Source organism: Oryctolagus cuniculus, chromosome 13 (genome assembly GCF_964237555.1).
Source record: "Oryctolagus cuniculus chromosome 13, mOryCun1.1, whole genome shotgun sequence".
Taxonomy (NCBI): Eukaryota; Metazoa; Chordata; class Mammalia; order Lagomorpha; family Leporidae; genus Oryctolagus; species Oryctolagus cuniculus.
In genome coordinates, this window is record NC_091444.1 from 91,351,551 (window position 1) to 91,364,434 (window position 12,884).

The following is a 12,884-nucleotide window of genomic DNA, read 5'->3' on the forward strand; positions in this document are numbered from 1 at the left end:
TTTTACAGAAGATCAGTTTAGTATACATTAAGTAAAGATTTCAACAGTTTGCACCGCCATAGAAACATAAAGTGAAATATACTGTTTGAGTACTCGTTATAGCATTAAGTCTCAATGTACAGCACATTAAGGACAGAGATCCTACATGAGGAGTAAGTGCACAGTGACTCCTGTTGTTGACTTTACAAATTGACACTCCTGTTTATGGCATCAGTAATCTCCCTATGCTCCAGTCATGAGCTGCCAAGGCTATGGAAGCCCCTTGAATTCTCCGACTCTTATCTTGTTTAGACAAGGTCATAGTCAAAGCGGAGGTTCTCTCCTCCCTTCAGAGAAAGGTACCTCCTTCTTTGAAGACCTGTTCTCTCCACTGGGATCTCACTCACAGAGATCTTTTATTTAGTGTTTTTTTTTTTTTTTTTTTTTTTTTTTTGCCAGAGTGTCTTGGCTTTCCATGCCTGAAATACTCTCATGGGCTTTTCAGCCAGATCGGAATGCCTTTAGGGCTGGGAAACATCAATTTTTAAAAAATCTAGAAAGACCAACGTTTAGAATTCAAGAAATTTACTTACAACATTATTGGATAAAAAGATTAGCTATTACGCAAAATGAGCCCATTTTTTCTATTTTATGAAGGAAAGCTTATGAGCATAGTGCCAAGTGTATCCAGTGAAAAACACAGTGGTCTCTAAGAAAACAGTGCAAGCAGTGGCATATGAATATGCCATACATCGTAAGCAACAACTTCTGTTTAAATGCTTCACACAGAAATGAAGAACCAAGCCAGAGTCTGATATAACTAGAGAAAGAACACAATTAAAGGGACCAAAAATCCACTAGGTTAACAAAGGACTGATTGGGTAGGAATCATCCTGAGGGGAGGATCTAAAATTCTTTTTAACTGGGTTTGCTCTTCAAACTAACAAAAATTTTAAGACTGCTGATATTGGCACAAGGAATTAATTGTCCAAGATAATCATGTTTAACGTATTTTTTATCCAAGAACTGTTGAGGAGGAAGATGTATTTCATGGAAGTTCAAAGTGATCACTGCACCTAAGACACTCGCCATGAATTCTAGTCAATGAAATGTATTTGTGCTGCATGTTATATTCTTTAGTTTCAGCATTACATCTCATGGAAATTTTGGTGCATTCTGCTTCATTTCTGAATTTAAACATTTTGACAATTCTCCAAAATATCAAAGATGGTACTTCCTCATTTTATGCTTTTATTTCTATCCACATTTCACTATCTAATATGTTTATTAACCTGTATGGAAGCAATAAGAGAAACACGTGAAATATGTCACTTTCTGTCATTGTCACCTGGATTTTATATTAACCATCCAGATTTACAGGATTTGACGATGCAGGTCTCTAGTAACAGCAAGGAGGCTTCCCCTCTGTGCTCTAAGCTATTTTTTCTCTCATAGCTTTTATAATTATTTTTTCCATAGACAATAACTTTTAAAGTATTCACAGATCATTAAAACTTTAATAGTATAACATTCTTAACCATTGGGTTCACAAAGGTGTAAAACAAAGCTTTAGAAAACTATGTTGCCAGGCCAGTGCTGTGTCCTTGGGCCCCTGCACCCACGTAGGAGGCCCGGAAGAAGCTCCTGGCTCCTAGCTTCGGATCAGCGCAGCTCCAGCCATTGTGGCCATCTGGGGAGTGAATTGGAGGATGGAAGACCTCTCTCTTTGTCTTTACCTCTCTCTGTTAACTCTGTCTTTCAAATAAATAAAGTAAATCTTAATTTAAAAAAAAAAACTGTTTCCAGCAATATTTTTCCCTTTAGGTCCTGGGATATTTGATATTCAGAAAAGAGATACATGCTCACTAAAATATATCCGTCCAAGTTTGCCACACCTCAAAAGAAGAGGGAATGTCATGAATTGTAAGTGAGAGATTCTGAAAAATAAGCTTCCCTCATTTTACAGTCACTAAGCATATAATTTCATAGATGGAAGGCATGAAGTAATTAAGTGTTCTGGCCCCATTATCTACTGATAATGGGAATAAAACTTCAAAAGGTTAAATGATTCAGACAAAGTACACAGGGTGGCTTTTCCTAGCATTTTATGGTACTAACAGAAAACACACATTCTATAACACTGAATCAGATACATTACCAGAGAAAATAACCAAATTAATCACAGAAATGAGCAGTGTGACTTTGTCAAAATACTCCAATGCCTTCATGGTGAGGAGCGTGAAGAGAGGCTTGATCTACCCTTACCTATAAGAGGATGTCTGTAGATTTTTACATACCTATAAAACTGTAAGTACTCCAGAATGTAGCATCCTAATTTAGAGACAAACATTGAACCTCTGGTGATGGTTTATGATACTTATAAAAGTCTAATTCACCAGAAATATTTGTGTAAGCATAAAAGTTACATGAAAGTGTATGTAAGTGTTTGAAAAATCTTTAAAGTAGTCATGTTGGAACACAAAGTTCCATATACTTTAACTGAATCAGATAAAGTTGTACAATAGACAAGGCACAATAAACAGACTCACTATGCTTGTAATATGTTTCACAACACTCAAGGCCAGGAACATGCTAATATTCACTCTCAAACAATGGTTCCTTCCCATGGTATGCTCACTGGATCCCACATATTCATATTTTAATATGTAATCAATACAATTCACACAAGATGATCCAAGTAGTTGGTTTCCTGAACCCGCATAGGGGACTCAGATGAAGTTTCTGGCTCTAGCGCAGTCCTGGCCAAGGTGGCCAATTGTGGAGTCAAACAGTTGATTAGAGCTCACTCTTGCTCCCACTCTCTCTCTTCCTCTCTCTCTCCCTCCCTCCCTTCTCCCCTACCTCCCTCCTCCCTCTTCCAAAACTCTGCTTTTAATAAATAAGTGAATCTTTAAAAAATAAATAACTGTAATTTATTGTTAAGCCAATCAAAATGGCTAGGGCTTCTTAAAATTTTTAAAAAGATCTTTATACTTATTCTGGTTCAGAAAGTCATAGAGTATTCAGTTAAATTATTCACCCAGGTTAAAGGTCACTTGGAAGAATTAAATAATAAAAACTATGAAGATTTTTTAATTGTAATTTAGAGAGCAACATCATTGTGTACACAAGCTTTTTCTAGGTAGAAAATCACAATGGATCAGGTAATTGACACAGGCAAATAGGAGAGTATCAGCAAGGGAACCTCTCTGTATTTTGCAAGTTAAACTTTTTCACCAAGGCCAGGAACTACTTGTGATGAGACTACCTCATTCTTTTTAAAATCGACTTTAATGTATTGGAAAGTCAGAGAGAGGGAGAGAGGGAGAGGGGGAGAGAAAGAGACAAACTCTGCTGGTTCTCTACAACTACCCACAATAAGCATGACTAGGCCAGGCCAAGGCCAGAAGCTGGGAACCTAAAGGTGCATCTCTCACAGGAGCGTGACAGAAACAAGTACTTGAGCCATCACCTGCTTCCCAGGGTATGCATTACTGGAAGACAGAACTGGAGCAGCACTTGGACATAAACCCTGGGACTGTGATATGGAATGTTAGCATCCCAAGTGGTGTCTTAGTGACTATGACAAATGTCCATCTTATCCTACCTCTTTCTTAAATCTACACATATTTTGCTGCAGTATTTCATTTTGATGTTTTGTCCCTATGTGAGGGAGAAGAACAAATAATTTCTTTTTTTAAATTTTTTTGACAGGTAGAGTTATAGACAGGGAGAGGGAGAGACAGAGAGAAAAGTCTTCCTTCGATTGGTTCACTCCCCAAATGGCCGCCTCAGCCGGTGTTGCGCTGATCCGAAGCCAGGAGCCAGGTGCTTCCTCCTGGTCTCCCATGCGGGCAGAGGGCCCTAGGACTTGGGCCATCCTCCACTGCCTTCCCGGGCTACAGCAGAGAGCTGGACTGAAAGAGGAGCAGCCGGGACTAGAACCCAGGGCCCATATGGGATTCTGGCGCCACAGGCGGAGGATTAGCCAGGTGAGCCATGGTGCCGGCCTGTGTAATAGGTTTTTAAAAATGTTATTTAACACCCTATCTAGAATTGTTTGCCTCTTTCAAGAAAATGATTAGCTCTATTATACAGCAGCTTCTAAGATTTTGTCTAATAAGCAGTTAACATGTTTTTAATTAAGCATTAAATTATGATTTTTGATTCATATATACACACCTACATATATTATATACATATATATATATGTGGTATGGACAGTCATTTTGATTGGTATATGCTATGCTACACACACAAATATGAAATCAGAAGTTTACATTTTTACATACTTGCTTATTTTTACTTCCATCAAGCCATTCTTGTTCTTCCTTGGGTGTTGTTTTAATGTCATTATCTGTTGAAGAAGAATTGACATTTTTTTAACTCAAGTTCTGTGCTTTTACATTGATTAGTATTGCAGTGAGGAAGGAAATGCCTCTTGAGATGTTTTGGTATTGGTTTTAACTTGATTCTGCCTGTAACTACAAAACACTAGACTTTATTATTTGAATCACATGCTTCAATTGTTTAGTTTGGGTAAGCCACAAGTCCAAAATGCTTTCTGGGCCACTGAGGTGAGGCACATATCCAGGGTCTAATCCAATTAGTGATATTTTGTTTAATATTTTTTGGCATTTACACGGGTAACTCTGGTGTCCCTTACAGATCTATGTTTCCATTTAAATATGTTAATTATCAGTGAGAGGAAAGCTATAATCTTAAAAAAATACCAAGTAACTTATTTTATCAATTGAAAGCTTAAGCTTAATCTTTCATTGAATATTTAATTCTTTAAGAAATACCTCTGACTTCCAAATTATCAGCAAACAACTTGAGGAGACAGCAGATATCTTCCTGTGTACTAAATATAATCATGTAACCCACTCAGAAGTTTATGCTAAATACCAGCCCACACAAAATTATCTATACTCTTGTCTCTATTGTTTATATGTGAACTCAAGCTCAAGAATAAAAATGATTTTCTGAATTATATCCTGTTGACTTTAGGTGGCATAAGAGGAGTAATCCTAAGTGAACCCTGGAACAAAATGATGTTTGAAAGTCACACTATGAAATTATGCAGACACACAGAAGTACTCCAGGGTTAAATTCTGTGCTCCGATTTCCTCAGCTATTACTTTTATCTGTCCATGAGATTCCATGGATGTTGATGGATTTTTGGTCATAAAACAGTTATGTATCATCAATTGTCAAATTTGTATATCTTTGACAACTCATTACTGAGAATCAAAGGATAATCAAACTAGTAGGCAGCTGGGGGCAGAAGCACAGTCTGAAAAACTTAAAAGTTATTTGTTCAACCATAAGAATGAAAATAATACAAATAAGATTAACATATACAAATACATTAATTAAAAATTAGTTTAGCTCCAATAGAGAAGCAAAGTACACAGAATCTCAGAATGCTCTAACTGGTATTTATCTGAAATATTTTTATCATTTTTATAAAAGATAAACTATCATATTTAAATACTTTAAGACAAGTCTAGAACAAAATCAGAAAAACTGAAAAATTGTTATAGAATGCTATTATTTAATAAATATAAATTTTAAAATACAACTTTTGGATTATAGTGGTTCTTCCCCCCATAACTTCCCTCCCACTTGCAACCATCCCATTTCCTACTCCCTCTCCCATCCTATTCTTTATTAAGATTTATTTTTAATTATCTTTATATAGAGAAGATCAACTCTATACTGAGTAAAGATTTCAACAGTTTGCACCCACACAGACACACAAAGTATAAAGTACTGTTTGAAGACTAGTTTTACCGTTAATTCTCATAGTACAACACAGTAAGGACAGACGTCCTACAGGGGAGCAAGTACACAGTGACTGCTGTTCTTGATTTAACAATTGACACTCTTATTTATGATGTCAGTGATCACCTGAGGCTCTTGTCATGAGCCACCAAGGCTATGGAAGCCTCTAGAGTCCACAAACTCTGACATTATTTAGATAAGGCCATAGTCAAAGTGGAAGTTCTTTCCCACCCTCAGAGAAAGGTATCTCCTTCTTCGATGGGTTGTTCTTTCCACTGGGATCTCACTCATGGAGATCTTTCATTTTTTGCCAGTGCCTTGGCTTTCAGTGCCTGAAATACTCTCATGGACTTTTTAGCCAGATCCAAATACCTTAAGGGCTGATTCTGAGGCCAGAGTGCTGTTTAGGGCATCTGCATTCTATGAATCTGCTGTGTATCCTGCTTCCCATGTGAGGGCATCTGCCATTCTATGAATCTGCTGTGTATCCCGCTTCCCATGTTGGAGTGTTCTCTCCTTTTTAATTCTATCAATTATTATTAGCAGACACTGATATTATTTATGTGATCCCTTTGACACTTAATCCTATCTTTATGATCAAATATGAACTTAAACTGATCACTTTAATTAGTAATATGGCATTGGTAGTGTGAACTTAATGGGATTTGGAGTCCCATGGCAAGTTTTTAGCTTTACCCTTTAGGAGTAAGTCTGAGGGATCGTGTGCCAAACTGTACATCTCCTCCCTATATTATTCCCACTCTTATTTTTAACAGAAGTCAATTTTCAATTGCATTTAAACACCTAAGAATAATTGTGTGTTAAGTAAAGAGTTCAACCAATGTTATTAAGTAGAAAAAGAAAATATTAAAAAGAATAAAATAGTAAGCTGTTCCTCAACAGTCAGTACAAAGTCTGATCAAGTCATTGCTTCTTGTGTCAGTTTCACTTCTACAGGTTTCCTTTTAAGTGCTCAGTTAGTTGTCACAGATCATGGAGAACATATGATATTTGTCCCTTTGGGACTGGCTTATTTCACTCAGCATAATATTTTCCAGATTCCTCCATTTTGCTGCAAATGACCAGATTTCATTTTTTACCACTGTCTATTATTCCATAGAGTACATATTTCATAATTTATTTATCCAGTCTTCTGTTCATGGGCATTTAGGTTGATTCCATGTCTTCGTTATTGTGAATGAGCTACAATTAACTTTGAGGTACAGATAGCTCCTTTATTTGCCAATTTAATTTCTCTTGGGTAAATTCTGAGGAATGGGATGGCTGGGTCGTGTGGTAGGGTTATATTCAGAAGAAATAAAACTTTAAAGGTGATTCCAATACAGGGACTGCATTAACATTTGGGTAAGACTACAAAGGGTTTCAAGTAGTAATTCTTTTTTTTTTTTTTTTTTTTTTTGACAGGCAGAGTGGACAGTGAGAGAGAGAGACAGAGAGAAAGGTCTTCCTTTGCCGTTGGTTCACCCTCCAATGGCCACCGCGGCCGGCGCGCTGCGGCCGGCGCACCGCGCTGATCCGATGGCAGGAGCCAGGAGCCAGGTGCTTTTCCTGGTCTCCCATAGGGTGCAGGGCCCAAGCACCTGGGCCATCCTCCACTGCACTCCCTGGCCACAGCAGAGGGCTGGCCTGGAAGAGGGGCAACCGGGACAGAATCCGGCGCCCCGACCGGGACTAGAACCCGGTGTGCCGGCGCCGCTAGGCGGAGGATTAGCCTAGTAAGCCGCGGCGCCGGCCCTCAAGTAGTAATTCTAAATTCTGATCCAAGTTGGTATGTTCAGGTGCCAAAAAATCAACTCAAATAATTTTAGGTGTTAATTGCAATTTTCAATCCATTCTCTTCAAAGTGCAGAATCAACTTTTTCAGAGAGATATGCCATAAATACTATTAGTTGTAACAGTTAATGGGTCATGGATATTGGAATGTAGGACTCTGCATGCTGGTACTTAATTTTCCCAGTTTTCATATCTAATAAACTAAGTATGAACAGAGCAGTCCACTAAGTAAAGGATCTCCAGATACTCACAAGGATTTTAATGGTAAAAGGAACCCTAAGATGAGAATGTTTAAGAATTCTAATTTACAATTATTTGGGGGCACTAAATCAGTTCTTAAAGAAAATTTAAAGTATATATTTTTATTCTATATTGACACATCATTGTGGCATAGAATATGTTGTTTCCATATGTGTATTGTATTATACAATGTATAATGATCTGATTAGATCATTATTAGCATACCAGTCACCTCAAATATTTACTCTTTGGGAAAATTCAAAATCTTATTAACTATTTTGAGATTGCAGTTCCTCTTCTGTGCTTTAAAAACTGAGATTAAGTATGATTAAGTAATGTCTGTGTTCTCACACACACACACATATGAGAGTATGCTAATCAGAACATCACTAGGATGGAACAATTAAAACAAATGAAATGTTAGGAATAATATTCCAATTTAGGCAAAGATCAGAATGCTATGACATTTTAAACCAATAAAATTTCAATATCTTAATTAACTCATGTCAATCCTAATAAAAGATAGGAATTTTAAACTAGGCACTTCAGGGTATCAAAAAATGAAAGGTATTTTTTAGCATCTCAGTTAAAGGTTACAGTCTCTAGATGAGAAATATATTTTTTCAGACATGAATCTGAAAAATGATATCTGCATTATTTGTGTCAAAACCTTTTATCAAATCTGCAGACAAAAATAATTTTTAGAATGAAGATTGAAGGCATTTCAAATACTACATTTCTTTCCAGAGTAACATTTGTACTGCAAAATTACCTTGTCTGCATGTTTGTACTTCATTCATTCCCACTGATGTTGTCCAAAAAGGATGTATTGCTTCCAGACGAGGCTGAAGGAGTTTTGAAACAAGGTAGTTAACAATGCGTATTTCATATAATATGTATTTAATAATTAGAGAAAAATGTAAAATACAATATTACCAGCCATTGAGAATATTCAAGACAAAAATGTAAACGTTATTACCGTCAATTCAGTGGATCCCTTAGCAAACTCTAAAAAGCAAAAGAGATATACAGTCAATTATATGTAAATATGACAAGGCCGACAATATATTGGTGCAGGTTTAGTATTGTGCTAAGTCCACATGTGTGGCTATGGAAATGATTACTGTAGGTTTGGGGGAACTGGTTTATCTTTGGGGTGCTAGGAAAACAACATGCAAGATAGAAGTATATATAAAAAATACAAACCAGAGTTCTTTCAAAAATAAGTTCCTAGTATTATACAGCATAGTTGAGCAACTATATCACAGTAACCTATCTTATAATGAAATAAAAGGAGTACCAAGCTTTAATAACATCATGTGAAAGAAAGGAACATGCCAATACCCTGATCTCATCAAGATATGTTGTATACATAAAATGAAATGTCATACTGAATTCTATAAACATATACAATAATTTTTAATAAAAATAAAGATAAAAAATCAAATAAGATTCAACAATAGACCTATGGGTTTAATAAAACACGCCACTAAGATTTCAAAACGTATGACAATGTCTCAAAAAGTATGACTGTTAATTAAGCAAAAAGGTACCCATATGCCAAAGTGAGCATGCTGAGTACTGGGGACAAATGTGATCTTTAATCAAAGGAACAAATCATGACCATGAGAGTCTAAATGAGAAAGCTGATGGTCGAATGTGACAGCATACCTTTACTGTACACATCAGAATCATTTATTCCATTGTGCTACAATTGCTACAATTGTTTTTCGGTGTCTCCTGTATTTTGGAAGCGTACAGTTGTGATGAAAGATGAATATATAATTCATTTCTTAGCAGAGAAAGTGGTCTGACCTCACCAATTGGTTTATATACTTGGCTTTAGATAATAACACATAGTCCCAGTTTTCTATATTATGGGGACTACTGGTTTGTGTACATTTCTTTCCTCCTCTAGTTTAGCTTTGAAAGATTTTACTTATTTATCTGAAAGATGGAAGAAGATAGGTGAGAGAGACAGAGAAATATCTTCCATCTACTCTTCAAATGCCCACAAAAGCCATGGCAACATCAAATGGGGGGGTCGGCACTGTGGTATAGCAGGTAAATCAGCTGCCTGCTGTGCCGGCATCCCATATAGGCACCAGTTTGAGCCTGGCTTCTCCCCTTCCAATCCAACTGTCTGCTGTGGCTTGGGAAAGCAGTAGAAGATGGCCCAAGTCCTTGGGCCCCTGCACCCACTTGGGAGACCCAGAAGAAGCTCCTGGTTCCTGACTTCAGATCAGCTCAGCTCTGGCCTTTGTGACCATTTGGGGAGTAAACCAGCAGATGGAAATCTTTCTCTCTCTCTCTCTCTCTCTCTCTCTCTCTGCATCTCCTTCTCTGTGTAACTCTTTCAAATAAATAAATAAATTTTTAAAAAATCAAGTGGAAGCTAGGAGACTGGATTGCCTTCCAGCTCTCACACAAGTGTTGCAGAATCTCAAGTACTTGGGTCCATCATCCACTGCTTCCCAGGCAGTATTTCAGGAGGATGAACCTTAAGTGTGGCACCCGAATACGGAATACAGGCATCCCAACAGGTGGCTTAACCTACAGTCCCACAGTGCCTAGCCCTAGTTAGGTGTCTTAAAGATTTTTATCCCCTGATTCAAGGAGGTACATAGAACATATCTAAGTAATTGCATATAATATGCTTTTGATACAGAAACCTAGTCATCAAAAAGAATAAATTCATTAAGCTGCCACAGAACTATTAATATCACTTTTATGCTAAATCAATGCAATATTTACTGAAAAATTCTGGTATTGAAGGAATGAAGTCTATGATATCTTGTTTCCAAAACACATTTATTCTAGCATAGTATGCTAACTTTAATTTTGTGAAACTACTTTATAAAAAATTTAGGTATAAGATAAGCCAATGATTCAATATTCAAATTTTTCTCATTTAAATAGCATCCATGCAATTTATATCACTAGTGCTTGAGAATTAAATGAAGTTCAAATGAGTGGCTGCAATACCAGCACACCATCCTGTTTTTGGTAATCTCTGGAGCAGCAATAACCTAATGTGTTTAAATGTGAACATACAGAAGGCATCTGAAGTGAATATTCTCAGGTTTCTTCATTAGTAACTCTAAATTTACCAGGTTCACTTTATTCTCTCTTCTTCCCTCTTCAGAATCATCCCTCCTTATCAAAAGTAATCTCTGGATCTGTGCTCTGGATTCTTCACCTTACCATTAATTTTAGGGATTATTCACACCACTTATTTTTCCCATTTATCGCTACAATTTACAGTTCTAACTTCTATTTCAACCTCCCTTCAACTTTCCATCCAACTCTCCTTCCCTTCCCCAGAGCCTCTCTTACTTTCCTCCTTCTTCACTTCCTTCTTCCCTCTCATTCCTGTTTCCAATTTCTCCCTCTCCTCTCCTCCCCCTTCCCTCTCCTCTCTTCCCCTCCCCTCCCCTCTCCTTCCCTCTCCTCCCCCCTTCCCTCTCCTCTCCTTCTCTCCTCTGCCCTGCTCTCCTCTCCTCTCCTCTTCTTTACTTATCTCCACTCACTTCCCTCCCTCCCTCCCTCTCTCCTTCCTTCCTTCTTTCCTTGCTTTCTTGCTTTCCTCCTCCCCTGTCATCCTCTGGATAGGAACATGCTGAGAAATAAAAGCAAAAAATACTCTCCCTCTATCCTTTTAGTTCTTGAATACTTCTCCCAAGGTCCTTCTTTCAAATATCTCTGGAGGCAAACATGTAACCTTAAAGCTCATCAGGGATCGTGATAAAAATGCAGAATCCCACATTTAAGGAAATAGAATGTGCATTCTGAATAAGGTCCCCAGAGATTCTTAAGTTTAAGAAGTTCTAGTCTTTACAAAGCTTCCTTATATATTCCTTTTCCTTAACTCCACTTTCTGGAATGTAGCCTTAAGTTCATCCCTGCCACATCCCCCAAATTTAAATGGCATAAGATGTCATGGTTTAATGGGCTTTTTCTCAGGCAGTTAATTTTATTTCACCCTTTTTCCCATTCTAATTTCATTTAAAAAGACTAAAATTACAAAGTAATGAAATGACAAGTCAACCAGAAGAACAATAGAACATTCAGAAATATATGGAGATGGGCAAAGGACATGAATGGACAATTCTCAAAAGAAGAAATACAAATAGTCAATATACACACATATACACACACACACACAAATATATATATATAGTACTCAATATTACTAGCCATTAGGAAAACGCAATGAGAAAATTACCATGAGATATCACCTCAGCCCTCAGAATGGCTGTTAACTCTCCCCCATTCTGAATCCTCATTCCCAGACTTTATTATCATTGTAGGTTATCCTGAAATGGAGCTAACACTTCAGCTCCTCTGGGACACTCACAATTTAATGCATTGCTAACTAGTGGCGCAATACACAGCTTACCACTCTCATTTATCTTTTCCTTACTATGCATTTAATACACAACTTTCTTTAGCTATTGGTATACATCAATATTCATGTCTTAGATAAACATCTGTCAACTGGCTTTAAAAACTACAGTTCTTACCTTCCAGTGGTTCATTCATATCTTTTCCTTTTGCATCGGCTGCCATTGATTGATTAATGGATTCCTTCCAAGAATTTGTAGAAATAGTCTATTAAAGTTAATGCCAATAATGAGCTGCATACATTTCCCAACAATGTTCTAAAAGAATCTTAATTTTCCACTTTCTAAAGATTTCCACTTTATAAAGGCAAAAATAAGACCAGCATGTTTTATACAAATTCTCAAGATCAGGCCTAACTTTGGGTTTCATGTTACTGATTCTATAAATGCAGCATGGAGGTTCAGAGGAGCAATAACTTACGATACTAAAAACACATATTTTAGCTACAAACTAACTCAAAAAGTCAACTCTGCATTGTATTCCCCAATAAAATAAAGAAGACAAACTAGAAAAACACATTGAAAAATTGTAGTGTTATAATACAGAGTTAAACACATAAACAATTTCTATGTTTTGTCTTAAAATAACATTCTAAACATAAGAAACTTCAAAGTATGTCATACTGAGTATACACAGAACATCTCAGAAGCTGTACATTTATATATACAGTGGTTTAGAAA

The 12,884-nt window shown here is 36.9% G+C and overlaps 1 protein-coding gene across 25 annotated transcripts in view; it reads right to left on the reverse strand.

The window, feature by feature from the left end:
- LOC103352179 (putative ankyrin repeat domain-containing protein 20A3) overlaps positions 1-12,884 on the reverse strand; it is a 144,980-nt gene that overhangs the window by 75,481 nt on the left and 56,615 nt on the right. For 23 of the 25 annotated variants that reach the window (XM_070055922.1, XM_070055923.1, XM_070055924.1 and 20 more), the window contains 4 exons: positions 12,324-12,411; positions 8,780-8,808; positions 8,573-8,645; positions 4,272-4,336 (listed from right to left, as the gene is read on the reverse strand). In XM_070055922.1, the coding sequence (XP_069912023.1) occupies positions 4,272-4,336; positions 8,573-8,645; positions 8,780-8,808; positions 12,324-12,411 (255 nt within the window). The remainder of the gene's footprint in view (positions 1-4,271; positions 4,337-8,572; positions 8,646-8,779; positions 8,809-12,323; positions 12,412-12,884) is intronic. The other 2 variants (XM_070055918.1, XM_070055919.1) reach the window with 1 other exon arrangement.